Source organism: Panthera onca, chromosome E2 (genome assembly GCF_046562875.1).
Source record: "Panthera onca isolate mPanOnc1 chromosome E2, mPanOnc1 haplotype 2, whole genome shotgun sequence".
NCBI lineage: Eukaryota > Metazoa > Chordata > Mammalia > Carnivora > Felidae > Panthera > Panthera onca.
Genome location: NC_138353.1, coordinates 8,583,450 through 8,603,146, shown reverse-complemented (window position 1 = coordinate 8,603,146; position 19,697 = coordinate 8,583,450). Strand labels below are relative to the sequence as shown.

At 51.7% G+C, this 19,697-nt stretch overlaps 1 protein-coding gene across 4 annotated transcripts in view; it reads left to right on the top strand.

Annotated features, from left to right (window-relative positions):
- The window catches only part of TRPM4 (transient receptor potential cation channel subfamily M member 4), a 40,768-nt gene that overhangs the window by 3,886 nt on the left and 17,185 nt on the right, over window positions 1–19,697 (top strand). For 3 of the 4 annotated variants that reach the window (XR_013552723.2, XM_078439539.2, XM_078439540.2), the window contains exons 3-14: window positions 2,134–2,308; window positions 2,658–2,838; window positions 2,999–3,162; window positions 3,313–3,496; window positions 6,438–6,499; window positions 6,848–7,039; window positions 7,335–7,434; window positions 11,675–11,787; window positions 12,112–12,453; window positions 12,609–12,743; window positions 17,771–17,900; window positions 18,076–18,221. Coding sequence is in view for 3 of the 4 variants with exons in the window: in XM_078439539.2 (XP_078295665.2) it covers window positions 2,134–2,308; window positions 2,658–2,838; window positions 2,999–3,162; window positions 3,313–3,496; window positions 6,438–6,499; window positions 6,848–7,039; window positions 7,335–7,434; window positions 11,675–11,787; window positions 12,112–12,453; window positions 12,609–12,743; window positions 17,771–17,900; window positions 18,076–18,221 (1,924 nt within the window). In the remaining variant the exon portion in view is untranslated. The remainder of the gene's footprint in view (window positions 1–2,133; window positions 2,309–2,657; window positions 2,839–2,998; window positions 3,163–3,312; window positions 3,497–6,437; window positions 6,500–6,847; window positions 7,040–7,334; window positions 7,435–11,674; window positions 11,788–12,111; window positions 12,454–12,608; window positions 12,744–17,770; window positions 17,901–18,075; window positions 18,222–19,697) is intronic. The other variant, XM_078439541.2, reaches the window with a different exon arrangement.

The following is a 19,697-nucleotide window of genomic DNA, read 5'->3' as shown; positions in this document are numbered from 1 at the left end:
CGGTAATTGCTGATGTTATCAGGAACAGTTTCAGCTCTGGTGACTTCACAGAGGAAGAAAGGTAGGAGGTGAGAAGTGCAGAGAGGGAGTCTGCCAGTTCTGCTCACCAGAACTTTCTGCAAGGGGGGCAGTGTTCCGAATCCATATCCAATATGGCAGCCACTGGCCACATGTGGTTCCTGAGCACTTGAAACGTGGCCAGAGCTGAATTTTTAATTGTATTTAATTTTAATTTATTTAAATGTAAAGAGCCACCAGTCGGTTAAGTGTAGGACTGCTGATTTCGGTTCAGGTCATAATGTCGCAGCTCGTGAGTTCAAGCCCCATGTCCGGCCCTGCGCCGATAATACAGGTCCTGCTTGGGATTCTTCTCTGTCTCCCTCTCTCTCTGCCCCTGCCCCACTTGTGCTGTCTCCCCCCACTCCAAAAATATATATATAAATAAATAAACTTAAAACAATTATTTTAAAAAGGTGTAAAGAGCCACATGCGGCTATGGTCTACTGTATTAGACGGCTGAGGTTCTGGAACATTCCATGAAGGAGTTTTGCCTACAGGGCTAGTGGGAAGTAGATGGACGGTAATGAGGGGGTCCAGGGGTGGGGTTGAAATAGGTGAAAGGATCAAGAGGGTAAACTGAGGCATGCCGGGACTCAGAAATGAAGAAGGATGTGTCTCTGTAGTTCTCTGTGCCAGGAGTTGGGCTGAGTGTATTCTGTTTATCCTGTGTGGATTGATGGCCATTCTTTTATGTGTGGATTGGTCCTTAAGTCGAGGCTGGCTCCACTTAGGTAAATGCGGGTCTCTTCTGGAGTCAGGGACCGAAGATATTTAGATACATTTTCTTTTCTTTTCTTTCTTTTTTTTTTTTTTTTTTTTTTGTTTATTTATTTTTGAGAGATAGAGCACGAGCAGAGGAGGGGCAGAGAGAGAGGGAGACACACAATCCGAAGCAGGCTCCAGGGTCTGAGCTGTCAGCACAGAGCCGGACACGGGGCTTGAACTCACGGGCGGCGAGATGGGGACCTGAGCCGAAGTTGGACGCTCAACCGACTGAGCCACTCAGGCGCCCCTAGATACATTTTCAAGTAAATCCCTCATTCGCCAAACCCATGTCGCTTGCTCTTTAAAAGGCAGGTGCCAATCACTTGCTCATTTAAAGCAAAAAGCTTCATCCATGATTACCATAAATGGAAAAACTTCCATTTGCCACAAAGAGAAAGAAACAAGCAGGAAGAGACGATTACAATGAAAAGCAAAAAAAAAAAAAAAGTATTTACCTTCTAACTGGATACTGTTGCCAGCCCAATTTTTGGAGCCGGAGGCCGGCTTCTCTGTTAAGGAAAAAAAAAAAAAAAAAGAGTAATGGGTCACAGCCAATAAACACCAGAGTGAGTTCAAAAAAATAAATATAAAGGGGGAAAAAAAGAGTAATGGGGTGCCTGGCTGGGTCAGTCGGTGGAACGTGGGGCTCTTGATCTCCCCATGGTGAGTTCGACCTCCACGCTGGGTGTAGAGATCACTTAAATAAATAAATAAGCTTAGGGGAAAAAAAAATGTAACAAAGGGTTAGGCGTTAAAGATCTTCTAGCGCCCAGCTTAAGCCTCTCTCCTCGACGGGAATCAGGAGCACCGGAAAAGAAATGACTTTCTCGCTGTGTCATTCGAGGTTATTTAAAGCTCTGTGTGGCGTGTCCCGTGGAGCGGTTTCTCGGCCTGAGTCTGGTAGGCAGCCCTCATTTCAGAAAACGCTGTGTTGTTTCCCTGACGCCTCATAATTCCACGGAGGAGGCTGTGTTACCGTCGTCTTTTGATTTGAGGAGGAAACGTGGGCTCAGAGAGGTGAAGCCCAAAGCCACGCAGCTGCCCCCCCCCCCCCCCCCGCCAAGTGCTCTCTGGATCGCTCTGAATTTTCCTTCTACTGATGGCCGCTTGCCCTTCTCCCTGCAGGTAGCTGTGAGGGTGGGACCCTGTGCTTGAACCACTGCGGCTTCTGTCTGGTGGGCAAGTGGCTCTGGCTGTTCTTCCGCCTCAGGGTCAGCATGGACCGTGGGGCTCTTCTGCAGGAAACTTTAATAAGAGTCCCGGGGGACACCCCTGGGGTTCATGGTCCCCCATCCCCCTCCTCCCCAGAGGAAACTTGTGCCAGTGCGGGCGTCCCCGGAGTGTCCACCCGTCAGTGGCTGTGGAGGATGCATTTGGGGCAGCCGTGGTGACCGTGTGGGACAGTGACTTGCACACCACAGAGAAGCCGACGGATGCCTACGGGGACCTAGATTTCCTGGGCGCAGGCCGCAAGGCCAGCAATGTGAGGCTTGCCTGTCTGGGCGGGGCTGGGGTCCGGGAGCGGAAGCTGCATGCCTCGGGGGTTCTCAGAGTTAGAGTCTGGGGGTGCCGCAGCTGAACGCTGTGTCTCCCCATTTCCCATCCCTGTCTTCGCTTCTCCCTGGATCTCTCTCCCTCCACCCCTGTCTGTCTTTTCTAAATCATCCTCCCTCTCTCTGGGTCTCTGTCCCTCTCCACTCCCCCCCCCCCCCCCATCTCTGTTCTCTGGGTCTCTGTCCCTTTCTCTGTTTCTGTGCCTTTCTCTCTGGGTTTCTGTCCCCTCCTCTGTCTCTGCCCCTTTCCCCGTGTCCCCTCCTCCTGTGTGTCCGCAGTTCCTCCGGCTCTCTGACCGCACGGATCCAGCTACAGTTTACAATCTGGTCACGCGCACGTGGGGCTTCCGGGCCCCGAACCTGGTGGTGTCAGTGTTGGGGGGGTCAGGGGGCCGCGTCCTCCAGACCTGGCTGCAGGACCTGCTGCGACGCGGGCTGGTGCGGGCTGCCCAGAGCACAGGTGACTGAGGCTGGGTGGCCGCTGCCCATCCCCCCCCCCCCCCCCCCCATCGCTGGCATGCGGTCTCCCCGCGGCTCTGCATGGGTTTTTGTCTCACTCTCTCTGTCTCTCCACACCTGTGTCTCTGGACCTCACCATCCCTCTCCGTGTCTCCCTGTAGGGGCCTGGATTGTCACCGGGGGGCTGCACAGGGGCATTGGCCGGCACGTTGGTGTGGCTGTTCGAGACCACCAGACAGCCAGCACCGGGGGCACCAAGGTGGTGGCCATGGGCGTGGCCCCCTGGGGTGTGGTTCGGAATAGAGAGCTCCTCACCAACCCCAAGGTGGGACCCAGGGTCTTGGAAGAGGAGGGGGCTGGGAATCCTGGGTCTGAGGGGGGAGGGGCTGGTATCTGTGCTCCTGGTCCTGATGGAGAAACGCTCTGGTCTGGCCCCTCGCCCCCCGCCACCCCCCCCCCCCCCCCCCCCCCCCAGGGCTCATTCCCTGCGAGGTATCGGTGGCGCGGTGAGCCGGACGACGGGGTCCAATTTCCGCTCGATTACAACTACTCGGCCTTCTTTTTGGTGGATGACGGCACCCATGGCCGCCTGGGCGGTGAGAACCGCTTCCGCTTGCGCTTCGAGTCCTATGTCGCCCAGCAGAAGACGGGTGTGGGAGGTGAGTGGCTGTTTCCACTCGGGACAGCGGCCCGAGGCTCCCGATCCCAGTGGTCCAGTCTGGTTGAGGTTTGGGGATTGAGGGACCGAGGAATTACCTCTGGTCAAGCGTCTTGTCCCATTATTTGCTCTGTTTTGAAAAATCTTTATCTCGAAATGTAAGCTACACAAGAGTGGATGGCTCGGGGGGAGGTTTTACACTGACCCCGCGTGGGCAGCCTGCACCCAGATCAAGAAATTACTGGCCCCCAGAAGCCTTCTCCCTCCTGCACCCGAGGGTCACCCCGGTCCTGCCCTTAGGGCGTGGAATGGTTCTGACCCTGTTTATGCTTCCTGTGAATAGATTCCACCATCTGTACGTTTTGGAGTCTGGCTTGTGATAATATTATTTCTGTGAGATTCATCCATATCATTGCAGGAGTTGTAGTCTGTAAATAACCCATGGGTCAAAGAAGCCAGGAAATATTTTCAACTGCATGATAAAAAACATATCACATATCAGCACTTTGGGGATGCAGCTAAAGCAGTATCTAGAGGGAAATTTGTAGCTTTAAAATGCATAAATCGAAAAAAGAAGAGGGGCACCTGGGTGGCTCAGTTGGTTAAGCATCCAACTCTTGGTTTCAGCTCAGGTCATGATCTCATGGTTTGTGGGTTCGGGCCCCACATCGGGCTCTGTGCTGATGGCACGGAGCCTGCTTGGGATTCTGTCTCCCTCTCTCTCTGCTGCTCCCCTGCTCGCTCTCTATCTCTCTCTCTCTCTCAAAAATAAATAAATAAACATTAAAAAAAGTTTTTGAAAAAAAAAGAAGAAACCCTGAATATCAAGAGTTTAAGGCTCCAATGGAGAAAAACAAACAAACAAAACTTAGAGGGGCCCCTGGCTGGCTCAGTCAGTAGAACCTTGGGCTCCTGATTTCCAGGTTGTGAGTTTGAACCCCACGTTGGGTGTAGAGATTACTTAAAAGTAAAATCTTTCAGAAAAATTAAATGAACAAACCCCTAGACCCAGAATAGCAAATCAAACCTGGGAAAAGTAGAAGCAAGGAAATAATAAACACAAGGGCGGAAATCAATAAAATAGGGAAAGGGACACCTGGGCGGCTCACTCAGTTAAGTGTGGGACTCTTGATTTTGGCTCAGGTCACGATCTTATAGTTTGTGAGATGGAGCCCCGCGTCGGTCTCGCATTGACAGTGCACAGCTTGCTTGGGATTCTCTCTCCTTCTCTCTCTCTGCCTCTCCCCTGCATTTGCACCATCTGTAAATAAATAAATAAGTAAATAAATAAATAAATAAAATAGGAACAAATGTGCAGTGGAGAAAATCAACTAAACCAAAAGCTGTTTCTTTGTAAACATTTTTTATCTTTTAAAAAGTATCCACGGAATGCCTGGCTGGCTCAGTTGGTGGAGCAGAAGGCTCTTGATCTCCGGGTTGTGGCCTCCAGCCCCATGTTGGGTGTAGAGATTACTTAAGAACAAAATTAATCTTTTTTTTTTTTTAATGTTTGTTTTTGAGAGAGAGAGAGACAGAGCGTGAGAGGGGAGGGGCAGAGAGAGAGGGAGACACAGAATCGGAGGCAGGCTCCAGGCTCTGAGCTGTCAGCACAGAACCTGATGCGGGGCTGGAACCCATGACCCGCGAGTTCATGACATGAGCCGAAGTCTGACGCTTAACCGACTGAGCCACCCAGGCGCCCCAATTTATCTTTTTTTTTTTTTAACTTCTCTCTCAAAATAAATAAACATTAAAAAAAGAAATAATTTCTTAAAACAATATTTATTTATTTGAAGTGGAGTTTCCAGTTTTCTGAGAGTATAAACCATGTTTTCTTCCAATAGATCCCTTTGTCTTTTCCAGCCTGAAAAAATACGAGTTTGTACTACAGTTTTACTTTCTTGCGTTATTACATTGGCTCAATACTCGTGTATGAGTGGGAATAGGAGTAATGTTGTCTTGTTCGTTATTTTAATGGGAATAGAGTTAGTAGAAAACTATCCGAGATGATTTTGCTGTTGGGCTTTGGCAAAGGTCTTTATTGTATTTAGGTAGTCCTTTCTTGGGCACCTGGGTGGCTCAGTTGGTCGAGTGTACAACTTCCGCTCAGGTCATGATCTCAAGGTTTGTGAGCTTGAGCCCCGCACGGAGCTCACGGCTGTCAGCTCGGAGCCTGTTTTGGATCCTCCCTCTCTGTGCACCTCCCCCGCTTACGCTCTCTCTCAAAAATAAATAAAAACATTTAGACAGTCCTCTCTTTCTTTTCTTTTTCTTTTCTTTTTTTTTTTTAACGTTTATTTATTGTCGAGAGACAGAGAGACACAAAACGTGAGCAGGGGAGGGGTAAAGAGAGGGGGAGACATAGAATCTGAAGTAGGCTCCAGGCTCTGAGCTGTCAGCACAGAGCCCAACGCGGGGCTCGAACTCACAAAACTGTGGGATCATGACCTGAGCCAAAGTTGGATGCTTAATCGACTGAGCCATCCAGACGCCCCTAAAGATCATATTTTTAAGTAGTCTCTACACTCAACATGGGGGTCAAACTCAGACCCTGAGATCAAGAGCCTCTTGCTTTACTGACTGAGCCAGCCAGGTGTCCCTAGATAGGCCTTTCTGTTCCTTATTTCCTTCGTCTTTTGTTTGAACTTCATCCTTTCCTGGCTCCTGGGCCGTTAACCAATGATAGGAGTGACTCATACCATAAATACCTGCCTCAGTCAGGAGTCCAGGAGTCCAGGCCACCAGCCCCTACGCCCCTGGCAAGCCGAAATTGACTGCCCCTCCCAAAGTGCTCAAAGATACGACAATTCCCGTGAGCCTCAGGACACAGGATTACACAGAAGCCATGTTTGTCCCGGGGACTCATGGGAAACGTGGTTCTTTCCCATCCCCGGCACAGGCTGATAGGAGTTGACCAAGCTTCTGGCTTCTTCTCTCCTCAGGGACTGGAATTGACATCCCTGTCCTCCTCCTCCTGATCAATGGTGATGAGAAGACACTAAAGGTATAGGGGCCCGGGGGGCCCCTGGGGGCCTCAGTCGCTTGAGCAGCCGACTCTTGATTTTGGCTCAGGTCACAATCTCACGGTCACGAGATCGAGCCCTGCATCAGGCTCTGTGCTGAGCATTGGAGCCTACTTGAGATTCTTCCTCTCTCTCTCCGGCTTGCACTCTCTTGCTCTAAATCAATAAATCAATAATACAGGTGTGGGGGCCCAGACACCTGGGTCTAAGTGGGGGCCCTGACTCCTGGCTCCTGAGACTTAGGGAGGGGGGAGGAGGCTGGGGATCTGGACTCCGGGTGGGGCGAACACCTGCCTTCCCACACCTGACTGCCCCCCTTTGTCCTGTAGCGGATAGAGAATGCCACCCAGGCTCAGCTCCCCTGCCTGCTGGTGGCTGGGTCTGGGGGAGCTGCAGACTGCCTGGCGGAGATTCTGGAAGACACTCTGGCTCCAGGGAGAGGGGGCAGCAGGCCAGGTGAAGTCCAAGATCGGATTAGACGTTTCTTCCCCAAAGGGGACCCTGAGGTCCTGCAGGCCCAGGTATGATACTGGGGGCCCAACTCTGGATCCTGAGATGGGAGGGAGCTCCTGGGTCTTGAGAAATGAGAATGCCGAGGACTTGGAGCCCTGGATTTCAGGGAAGAGGGGAATGGAGGCCCAGACTCATGGATTTGGGGAGGAGAGGCCTGGGGGCCCAGCCTCCCAGGTTCTGGGGGGGGGGGGGAAGGGTGCTGGCACCTAGACTACCAGGCCCTAGAGGGGAACGGTCTCCTGTGACCGTGGACAGGGCCCAGGTGGAGTCGGGCTGGGAGTTACAGAAGGTGGTATTCCGCAGGTGGAGAGGATCATGACCCGGAAGGAGCTGCTGACAGTCTATTCATCTGAGGATGGCCCTGAGGAATTTGAGACCATTGTTTTGAGGGCCCTTGTCAAAGGTGAGCCTTGGACCCCCAAACTCTTCCCTTCTCTCCGCTCGACTTTGGACCCCTTTCCCGCGCAGGGCACTTTACCCATCGTCTCGAATCTGCGTTGGGCTCCTTTTTATCTCTTTCCTTTTATTATTCCCCTTGGCAGTGTTTCTTGGGGCCTTGCCTGGTGTCATTTGGACAGTTTTCCAAGAGACTTTTCGTTATGTGCCAACATTGCTTTCTTTCTGTTGGATCCACGAGTGCCCGTGTCCATCTGTCTTTCATCCATCCAACCATCCGTCCATCCGCCCATCCATTCTCCCACTCTCCTTTTCTTCCTTTCCTACGTGGCTCCAATCTGTTTCAAGCAGCGAGCGGTAGGGGAGTCAGAGATGAACCAGAACGCTGCTTCCTGCTGAGAAATTCCCAGTATTTCACTATTAGAATGAATGGCGAAAACCGAGGGTGGGAGCATAATGGCTACCTGGTAGAGGCTGGGCTGGGGATCATTTATTCACTCAGCAAACACCACCTTAGGGTCCAGAGATCAAAGCAGATCCATTTCCTGCTCTCAAGGACCCCAGATCCTACGAGGGTTGTCCCGACACAACCTTAAGTAAAATTTAAGACCAAAGCGTAGGGGAGGAACCACTGTCAGTAAAGAGACAAGGAGGAGGTATTTAAGCGGGCCTTGAAGGGCTCGTAGAATCTGGACTGAGTAAGATGAGGAAGTGGGATAAATAAATGGTAAGGAGGAGGGCGACTGGGTGGCTCAGTCGGTTGAGCGTCTGACTTCTGCTCAGGTTACGATCCCGTGGCTTGTGAGTTCGAGTCCCACGTCGGGCTCTCTGCTGTCCACGCAGAGCCTACTTCGGATCCTCTGTTCCTCTCTTGCCCTGCCCCTCCCCAGCTTGCGCTCTCTCAAAAAGAAACATTCAAAAAAAAAAATGGTAGCGTGGGAAGGGTCGTTTTTGGTGTCAGAAATGTTATAGGGGAAACACTCCCATAGATAAAAACTCCCGAGAGGCATAGTGTCAATTTATAATTCGTTCTCAGCCCCAGGCCCCCACCCCAGGTGTATCTGTCATGTTCTGGGATGTGACAGAAAGAGCAGTTACTCTTTAAAAAAAAAAAAAAAAAAAAATTATTTTTCAGAGAGAGAGAGAGGAGCAGAGAGAGAGGGAGACAGAATCCCAAGCAAGCTCTGCACGGTCAGGGGTGAGCTCGATGCGGGGCTCGTCACAAACCCTGAGATCGTGACCTGAGCTGAAATCAAGAGTCGGATGCTTAACCGACACGAGCAGTTACTTTTGACTTTGGAGTCAGATAAAGCTGAATTGGAATACCAGTTTGGCCCCTGCCTTTCTGTGTGACCTTGAGAAAGGGACTACCCTCCTCTGAGCCTCAGTTTCTCTCTCTCTGAAAAATGGAGATAATACCTTGCAGGAGTGTTGTGAGCCCCAGGGACAGCTCATGAACAAAGCCTGGTTCCCATGGGTGGGCCAATAAATGGGAGCTCTTCTTCTCCTTCTTCTTTTAATGTTTATTTATTTTTGAGAGAGAGACAGAGCGCGAGTGGGGGAGGGGCAAAGAGAGAGAGAGACACAGAATCCAAAGCAGGCTCCAGGCTCTGATCTCTTAGCACAGAGCCCGAGGTGGGGCTCGAACTCACAGCCGGGAGATCATGACCTGAGCCAAAGTCGGAAGCTTAACCGCCTGAGCCCCCGGGGGGGCCCCTACATGGGAGCTCTTCTTAATATAATTCCATTTCTCGTAGGGACACATTCTTTTTTTTTTTTTTAATTTTTTTAATGTTTATTTTTGAGACAGAGGGAGACAGAGCGCGAGTGGGGGAGGGGCAGAGAGAGAGAGGGAGACACAGAATCCGAAACAGGCTCCGGGCTCTGAGCTGTCAGCACAGAGCCCCACGCGGGGCTCGGACCCACGAACTGTGAGGTCATGGCCTGAGCCGAAGTCGGACGCTTAACCGACCGAGCCACCCAGGCGCCCCTCGTGGGGGCACATTCTTAAATGGAGAATGGCAATCAGTGAGCAAGTCTGATTCACTTCACAGAAATTGACTCCCAGCCTCCTGGGAGAAAAGAGGGCGGCTCTGTACAAGAGGTGTTGACAGTGTTGGTGAAGGGGTGCAAGTGATCCCCCTCTGCTGGGGAAATTGGAGATGGCCCGGCGGACTGGGTGATAGCAGATGGATGGGGTTTCAGCGGGTGTGGAAGGAAGCATGTTCCTTAAAGAGTGTGGGATGAGCCTGGGCTGAGCAGTTAGCATACATTTTGCCCGTGATGCTCCATTCTTGCCCGCAGGGGGTGGGGGGTGGGGGCTAGGGCCAGAGGGTCAGGGGGCTAGAGAGGTGGGGCTTGGGGATATGAACGGAAGGGGGGCAGGCACAGCGAATCGGGGTGGGGGGGGGTCTGCCTCATCCACGGGGTGGACAAAGGGGGGCCCTCCCTGAGATGCTGAACCCAGGGAAGGTGGGTTCTGGGGAAAGACGCTGAGCTCCACAGGGGGACATGATGAACCTGAAGGGCTGTGGGTGGGGGGAGGTCCAGGTGATCACTGGGGAGACGTGATTAGGCAGAATATAAAGCGAGATATTACAAATCTTTTTTTTTTTTTTTTCCTTCTCTGGAAGCTGTGAGGAAACTAGGGGAGGTTTATTTATTTATTTTTTATTTTTTATTAAAAAAAATTTTTTTTTAACGTTTATTTATTTTTGAGACACAGAGACAGACCATGAACGGGGGAGGGTCAGAGAGAGAGAGGGAGACACAGAATCTGAAACAGGCTCCAGGCTCTGAGCTGTCAGCACAGAGCCCGACGCGGGGCTTGAACTCACGAACCGCAAGATCATGACCTGAGCTGAAGTCGGACGCTTAACCGACTGAGCCACCCAGGCGCCCCGAGGTTTATTTATTTTTAATTCAAAAATTTTAACTGTATTTATTTTGAGAGAGCGCGCGAGCCAGCAGGGAAGGAGCAGAGAGGGGAGGAGAGAGAGGATCCCAAGCAGGCTCTGAGCGGTCAGCGGTGAGCCAGAGGCAGGGCTGGAGCTCACAAACTGTGAGATCATGACCTGAGCCGAAGTCAGGGGCTTAACCGACGGAGCCACCCAGGCGTCCCCAAAGCGGGGAACCATTATCATCCCCATTTTATAGATGAGGAAACTGAGGCTCCCAAGGTCCAGTGGCTTTCCTGAGAAGACACTCAGTTGGTGCCGGCGGAGCTGGGATCGAATCCCAGGTCCGCCTGCTTCGGCCCATTGTTCATCGGCCCCCCCACTAGATTACACCCCCTCCTTCCGCCATACCCACTTTGGGAACCACCAAAATGTGATGAAAGTCCCTCCTTTGTTTTGGAAATCGACGTGGAGCGAGCAGAGGGAGAAGGAAAAACGAACTCCATGGCACAGGGGCTCTGAGGCCCAGCCGTGTCTAGACTTGCCTGACTTCTTGGCACCACTGGCTGCCTCACCTTCCAGACTCTCGTTGACTGCATCGGTTTGGATCCATGAATTGTTGGACCCAAGTTTTGCTCTTCCTCGTCCCCCACCCCCACCCCAGTGATCTCCAGGGTCTCCCAGAGCCCTTTTCATGTTTGGATATTTTTTCCAATCTCCTTTTCTGCTACTCATTTTTCTTCTCTGTCTTCTCACAAATACCCTTAAGTTTCAGGAAATCAGAGTGACTCACTTTTGCCATCACATCCTGTGTTTTCCTGCACCCAGACCTTTGCTTGGGCTGCTCCCTGCTGCCTTGAAGTTTCTTTCCTCATCTTAGACGCACACCTCCGAATCCTGCCTGTCTTTCAAAAGCCCTACCTCAGTGCCCATCCTCTAGGAGGCCCCCTTGGATCGCCCCACACCTCCGCGAGCGAAGCCTCTCCCCCCTCACCATTCCCTTTGAGGGTAGTTTTGTGGTTCCTGGACACATTTCTCTGGAATGATCTCCTTCAAGGCAGAGGCTGTATGGGGTTTCTCTCTCTATCCCGCCCACTGCCTGGTCCATAACCTACCTCGATAAATGTTAAATGGATAAATGATTTCCTTTCCTTCTTCTTGAGGACTCTAGACCACTGGTCTGCACATGACCTCATGCTTGCAATAATAGCCTGACTTCTTAAAGACCCCAGGCTGTACCCGACAACATCCCCTTTTTATGGGGTTTAAATGTCAGGTATCCCCCACAGAAGCAAAACAGACATTCATCTGAAGTCCCCCCCCCCATTTCTTGCCCCCCCCCTCTTTCAGCCTGTGGGAGCTCTGAAGCTTCAGCTTACCTGGACGAATTGCGTTTGGCTGTGGCTTGGAACCGCGTGGACATTGCCCAGAGTGAACTCTTCCGGGGGGACATTGAATGGCGGGTGAGGGGGCGGAGCGGGGGTGGTGGTGGCGGCGGCTGTGGATCCTGACAAGGAGGATGCACTCTCCTCCCTCCCTGACTTCTTCCACATCTGACTCGCCCTTGCATTATGGCCTGTCCAGCCTTCTCTTAATTGTCCATCTGTTCCCGTCTTGTTTCCACTACCCCATCCATCCATCCATCCACCCACCCACCCACCCACCCACCTACCCGTCCGTGGTGCACTCTTGGCTCTGTACCCCATCTCTTGTCCTTAACGTCTGCCCTCCGCGGGCCTTCTGTCTTCTGTGCTCTTCTCTTACCCCATCAATCCTCGCCCTGCCAGTCCTTCCACCTGGAAGCCTCCCTCATGGACGCCCTCCTGAACGACCGGCCCGAGTTCGTGCGCTTGCTCATCTCCCACGGCCTTAGCGTGGGCCACTTCCTGACCCCGACGCGCCTGACCCAGCTTTACAGCGCCGCGCCCGCCAACTCGCTCATCCGCAGCCTTCTGGAGCAGGCGTCCCACGGCGCAGGCACCAAAACCCCAGCCCTTACACCCTCTGGGGAGCCTCGACCCCCTGACGTGGGGCAGGTGCTGCGGCTGCTGCTGGGGGAGACGTGCGCGCCGAGGTACAGCGCCGGGGGCGTCGTGGATCCCCACCGGGGCCAAGGCTGCCAGGAGAGCGTAAGGACCGAGCGGGGCCAGGCTGCGCGGGGAGGAGGTGCCGAAGGACCTGGGGGCGGGGCCGGGGAGGGGTGTGCGCCTGGACGGGGGTGGAGCTGATGGCTGGGGGCGGGGCCAGGGAGGGCCAGCCCTCACCACGCCTCCCTCGCCTGCAGAAGTGCCTGCTGAAGGACAAGGCCCCGTCGGAACTCACGCTGGACGCCGTCCTCGGGCAGGCCCCCTGGACTGACCTGCTCCTCTGGGCACTGCTCCTGAACAGAGCTCAGATGGCCCTGTACTTCTGGGAGATGGTGAGTGCTGACGTGGTCTCTGATTCTACTTTTCTCTGTGTCCCGCCCTGTCCTTTATTTCTACTGGACCCCAGTGCCTGGCTCCTGACGTCACCCCCACCCCACCCCCGTTCGCCATTCCTGATAGATGACGTCATCCCCTGCTTCTCCACCCGCCCCACCCCCGATATCCTGACTTGTCGTTTCCATCAGCAATATATACTGGACGTTTTCCCTTGTCCATACACGGGACTCCGCCTCATTCTCTCGGAATGGTTACCTCCAAGGGGAAGTTAGAAGGTTATCTGGTAGCCGAGGGGGAGTCATTTAAACATAGTTACACCTGGAAAATCGAGATGCATCGTGGGGACAAAACCCGAGGCAAGGACACCAGCTAAGAAGGTACATCTGGAGGCCTCCAGGCAGCCAAGATGAGGGCCTGGACTAAAACAGGTGCGATGGAGGTGTTGGGACCCATTTGAGAAGCTTGAGAAATTTTTCAAAAGAAAGAAAGAAAAAAAGAAGAGTCGGAGGGTTTGAGTAGGATCTAAGATTGAGCCTATTTTTATAGCACAGAAATATCTTAACAGGACTTCTTCAGCCTTGGGTTGTTTTCAGCCCATCAGGCCATGGCTTAAATATAGAATGAAAAAAAAAATGTTTTTTAATGTTTGTGTTTGAGAGAGAAAGAGACAGCACAAGCAGGGGAGGGGCAGAGAGAGGGAGAGAGAGGGAGACACAGAATCTGAAGCAGGCTCGGGCTCTGAGCTGTCAGCACAGAGCCTGACGCGGGGCTCAGACTCACAAACCATGAGATCATGACTTGAGCTGAAGTCGGACGCTCAACCGACTGAGCCACCCAGGGGCCCTTAGATTTCGTTTTTCATTGAGATCAAATTCATCTAATATAAAATTCACCATTGGAACCACTTAAAACTGCATAATTCAGTAGCCTTTAGTAGGCTCACAGTGTTGGTGGAACCTCTACTTCCAGGACGGTTTCATCATCCCAGAAGGAAACCCCAAACCCATTTAACACTCGCTCCCCATTCCCTCCTCCCCCAGCCCCTGGCAATGACTAATCTGCTCCTGGTCTCTATGGACCTGCCCATTCTGGATACTTTATAGAAATGGAATCATCTCGGGGTGCCTGGGTGGCTCAGTCGGTTAAGCGTCCAACTTTGGCTCAGGTTATTATCTCGCGATCCATGAGTTCGAGCCCCACGTCGGGCTCCGTGCTGACAGCTCGGAGCCTGGAGCCTGCTTCAGATTCTGTGTCTCCCTCTCTCTCTGACCCACCCTGGTTCATGCTCTGTCTCTCTCTGTCTCAAAAATAAATAAACATTTAAAAAAAATTTTTTAAAGAAATGGAATCATCTCAGATGTGGCTTTTTTGCACTTGACTTCTTACGCTTAGTATAGTGTTTTTGTGGGTCATCCGGGTTGTAGGTATAGGCGTGCTTCCTTCTATTTTGCATCTGAATGATATGCCCTTGTATGGATACGCCACGTTTTGTTTATCCATTCATCTCTTGCTGGTCGCATGGGTTGTTTTGACTTTTTTGGCTGCTGTGAATAATAGTGCTATGAACACTGGTGTGGAAATACCTGCTCGGGTCCCTCCTTCCCGTTGTTTTGCGTATATACTGAGGACTCCAATTGCTGGATCATATAGTAATTCTGGGTTAAATTTTTTGAGGCACTGCCGTTCTATTTTCCATAGTGGCCGCACCATTTTCCATTCCCGCCAGCAGTGTGCAGGGGTTCCAATTTCTCCACATCTCCGCCACCCCTGTTATTTTCTGGTTGTTTGTTTGTTTGTTTGTTTTTTATAACTGCCATCCTAATGTGGTTTCGATTTGTGTTTCCTTAATGATTAATGACACGGAGCATCTTTTCATGGGCTTATTGACCATCCGTTTATCCTTGGAGAAATGTCTATTCAAGTCCTTTGTCCATTTTATAAATTGGTTTGTTTATCTTGTCGTTGTTGAATTGTATGAGTTCTTTATATGCTCTGGATATCAATCCCGTATCAGGCATATGACTTGCAGATATTTTCTCTCTTGCTGTGGGTTGCCTTTTCATTCTGTTGATGGTGGTCTTTGATTCACAAAAGTTTTCAATTTTGACTAAGTCCAACTTGTCTGTCTTTTTTCTTTGTTTTCGCTTTTGGTGTCATATCTAAGTAACTATCGCTAAATCCAAGGCCATGAAGTTTTATCCCTGTGTTATCTTCTGAGGGTTTTATGGTTTTGTAATTATATGAACTATAACTATTTAATCCCACACGTTAGTCTTACTGAGATTCCCCATGTGTGATCAGTCACTTCTCCTTTGCTGATCTTACGAGTCTCTGGTTTTGGCTTTTGACAATTTGATTAAAATGTTTTTCAACGTGAACCTCTTTGAATTTATCCTACTTCGAGTTCCTTGCTCTCGCACGTACAGATTCATGTCTTTCATCAAAATTCGGGGAGTTTTACTCCATTATATCTTGAGATATTCTTTCTAGCCATTTCTCACGGTCCTCTCCCTTTGGGACTCCTATTATACATATATTGGTGTGGTTGATAGTGTCCCACAGGTCTTTTAGGTTCCGTTTATTTGTCTTCATTCTTGGTTCTTTCTGCACCCCAAACCGGGTCGTCTCAATTGATCTGTCTTCAAGTTCATGCGTTCTTTCTTCTGTCTCCTCAAAGCTGCTGTTGAGCCCTTCTAGTGAATTTTTCATTTCACTTACTGCACTTTCTAGCTCCAGAATTATTACCTTTGTTTTTGTTTTTTGTTTTTTTTCTGGTAATTTCTGTCTTTTTATTCCTATTCTCTAGGAAGACATCCTTCTCTTGGCTTTCTTGAGTTTTTGTCCATGATTTCCTTTAGCTCTTTGAGCACATTTAAGGCAATTAATTTAAAGCCTTTGTCTAGTAAGTCTGGTGTCTTAGCTTCTGCGGGGACGGTTTCTGTTTCTTTTTTTTCCCTGATACTGTGCCATACTTTCTTGTTTCTTTGCCTGCCTCATAGTTTTGTTTTGTTTTTGTTTTGTTTTGTTTTGTTTTGTTTTAACTGGGCATTTTGAATAATATAGTGTGGCCGCTCTGGAAGTCAGCTCACCCCCTCCCTTCAGGGTGCGTTGTGGTTTGTTGTGTTGATGGTGGTGGTGTTTGTTCAGTGACTTTTCTAAGCTCTTTTGTAAAGTCTTTATTCTTTGTCACGTGTGGCCCCTGAAGTCCCTGTTCTGTTAGGTTAGTGGCCCGCTAGTGACTTGACAGAGAAATCCTTAAACTCCCAGGGCCTGGGAGGGGGGGAGGGGGGAGGGGCCCGCCACTCCTGGTTTGCAGATTGGCTCTGTGTTGGAGCTGTCTTTCTTTTTCTTTTTAAAATTTTTAATGTTTATTTTTGAGAGAGAAAGAAAGAGCGCAGGGGAGGGGCAGAGAAAGAGGGAGAGAGAGAGATTCCCAAGCAGGGTCTGCGCCATCAGCACAGAGCCCGATGTGGGGCTCGAACTCACAAACCCCCAGATCGTGACCTGAGCCGAAACCAAGAGTCAGACACTCACCTGGCTGAGCCACGCAGACACCCCTGGAGCTGTCTTTCGACACTCAGGCAGGCTGTTTGCCATTTTGCCTTAGCCTTCACTTCCTGCTTTTGCTGAGACAAAAGGTCGGCAAGAGGTGAAAAGTTAGGGTTTTCTCGAATCTCTCCTGAGCCTGGACCATCTTAGTCATGCATGTAGCCTTCTAGATTCCCTGATACACGTAGGAACTCCTCAAACCCTTATTCCTTCAACTCTCCTCCCCACTGCAGCCGCTTCCCTCCCCAGCTGCTGAGTATATTTATCTTTTGTTCGCCTTGACTGTTATTTTTTGCCTCAGGCGGCTGAGGCTAATCTATTTGTCCTTAAATGCTTTCTGACACCGCCCGGGAAGCCATTTCTGGTTGGGGGAAGCCCCGAGAACCTTGAGACGAACGCAGGCCCTTGAGCTGTTCCTTCGGATAGCCACCAGCTAAATCCACACGCGCACTCAGCCACAATTATTTAAGGAGAAGATCTGAATCTCCCTCTGGTACCGACAGCTTGCACCGGGAACAGGCCGCCCTTGAGCCGGGGTGTTGACAGTGGTAGTTAAAATGTCACAGCGCTCTTTTACCCAAACTTGGTGTTTTCTTTCTTCATTGAACTTTCTCCTATTTGTTGTAAGTTTTATAGTCCGGTCTTGGACTCTGAGAAAGTTGGTTCTGACAGTCTTTGCCAGCTTATTTGTTGCTTTTTTGGAGAGACAGAGTTTTGAAATTCCGTACCCTGCCAGTTTAGGGGACATTTCTTCCAACTGCTGCTTGACCTGTCTGTAACCTCTGAGGTCATTCGAACTCTACCCCAGCCCCGGTCCCTGAACTATCCGACTTTTTTTTTTTTTTTTTTTTTTAAGTTTATTTATTTATTTTGAGAGAGAGCTCACGTGCACGAACTGAGAGAAATAGGGAGAGAATCCCAAGCGGGCTCCGTGCTGTCAGCACAGAGCCTGATGTGAGGTTTGATCTCACGAAGTGTGAGATCATGACCTGAGCCTAAATCAAGATTCGGATGTTTAACCCACTGAGCCACCCAGGTGCCCCTGAACTTCCTGACTTTTGACATTTTCACCTGATGCCCAGATTCACCTACAAACATTGCTTCAATCTTGGCCTCTGATGACCCTGGTTAATTCCTCACTTCTGGCTCTGTCCTCTCCCTTGACCACAGGCTTCCCCCTCCACCACCTTCCGTGAGCCTCTCTAAACTCTGACCCTCTCTGGGGTGGCTCAGTCCCTGAAGAATCCGACTTCAGCTCAGGTCATGATCTCACGGTGTGTGAGCTCCGGCCCCGCCTCGGGCTCTGTGCTGACAGCTCCGAGCCCGGAGCCTGCTTCGGGTTCTGTGTCTCCCTCTCTCTACCCCTCCCGCGCTCGTGCTCTGTCTCTCTCTCAAAACTAATAAATAAAACATTGAAAAACAAATGAAAATAAACTGTGACCCGTATCCATGACCCCTCTCTCTGTCTCTTCAGGGCTCCAACGCCGTGGCCTCGGCTCTCGGGGCCTGTTTGCTGCTCCGCGTCCTGGCACGCCTGGAGTCTGAGGCGGAGGAGGCGGCCCGGAGGAAGGACCTGGCGGCCAAGTTTGAGGGCCTGGGCGTTGGTGCGTCAGGCACGCGTGCGTGGGGGCGGGGACAGGGAGCCGCCTTGAGGGGTGTGTGCATCCCCCCCACTCCTCCTCTCACAGCCCGGCGCCTTCCCCTTCAGTCCCCTCCTCCTTACCCCGCACACCGCGCCCTCGCTCCTTCTCTTCCCTCATTTATGTCTCCCGCCCCCAGACCTTTTCGGGGAGTGCTACCGCAGCAGCGAGAAACGGGCCGCTCGCCTACTGCTCCGCCGCTGCCCGCTCTGGGGGGATGCCACCTGCCTGCAGCTTGCCATGCAGGCCGACGCCCGTGCCTTCTTTGCCCAGGACGGGGTCCAGGTGAGCCCCTGAGGTGCCGGCATCCTCAACAGCTCCCACCTGGACTTTGGGATGTACGGAGGATAAGCCCCTGCCACTGCCGGCAGCGAATGCACTTGACCGGCCTCCTGCTGGGAGACCACCCACCCTCCAGAAATTCTCCGCCCTCTCCCAGAAGGGCTGCTCCTCCCAGAAGAAGCCCCACCCCCTGCCACGGGAAAGCCAACCTTCCCACAGCAAAGCCCACCCTCCTAAAAAGCTCCCTCCGCCATAGGGAAATTCCTGGTGACTTTAGGAAGTCCCCTCAGGCACACAGGAAGTCCTCCCCACTCCCACGGGAAGTCTCACTCCTCCCAAAGGAAGCCCTGCCTCGTCCACAGGAAGTCCTCCCCACTCCCACGGGAGGTCTCACTCCTCCCAAAGGAAGCCCTGCCTCGTCCACAGGAAGTCCTCCCCACTCCCACGGGAGGTCTCACTCCTCCCAAAGGAAGCCCTGCCTCGTCCACAGGAAGTCCTCCCCACTCCCACGGGAGGTCTCACTCCTCCCAAAGGAAGCCCTGCCTCGTCCACAGGAAGTCCTCCCCACTCCCACGGGAAGTCTCACTCCTCCCAAAGGAAGCCCTGCCCCCTCCGCAAGAAGGCCTTCCTGCTTCCTTGGAGAGGTCCTCAGTTCCAGGTCTCAGCCATTAGAATGACCTCTCTGGACAGTTGCCTAGTGTTTTGGACAGAGATGAACTCTGGTTTAGGAATCCCACCCTTCCCCCCCCCCCCCCCCCCCCCCCCGGGAAATCCTCTCCTTTGGGAAGCCCTGCTTGGCTCACGGTCGCCCCCATCCTGACCATCCTGACGTTTTAAAACCTTTCCCAATATCAATCTAAAGCTGAACAGGGGTGGGGCACCTGGCTGCCTCAGTGACTCTTGATCTCAGGCTCAGGGTGGTAAGTTCAAGCCCCAATGTCGGGCATAAAGCTTACTTAGCAAAAAACAACAACAACAACAAAAAAAAAAAACGCCTGACAGGGGCTCAGAGAATCCCACCCTCAGTACAGGAAGTCTGCCCACCCCAACCGGAAGTCCTGTCCTCCCTTGTCCGGAAGGATTTGTCTGGCATTTCAAGTAGTTACCCAGAGACCTTTGCTTTGAATGGTGGTGACACTCGTGAGTTCCAGCTTGGGTCTCTTCCTTAACCTCTCCGTGCCCCATCCGTGCAAAGGGAGAAAATAGTAGTTAGTACCTGTTCTCCTGGGGGGGGGGGGGGGTAGGGGGTTGGTGAGAGTTCAGTGATCTCATCTATGTAAAATGCTTCACCTGGTATCTAGCATATTGTGTTAATAAATGTTGGTTTTGGAACTCTACCCGCTAAAACTTGGGACAGGTCCTCCTCACCTTTGACCCTCCCCCCCCCCCAAAAAAAAGTTGCGGCCGCCATATTGGGCCCTTGCTCTGTGTGCTGCAGCTATTGCCCAGTTCTTCCTTGGGGTCTTTGGAAAGGGGCTG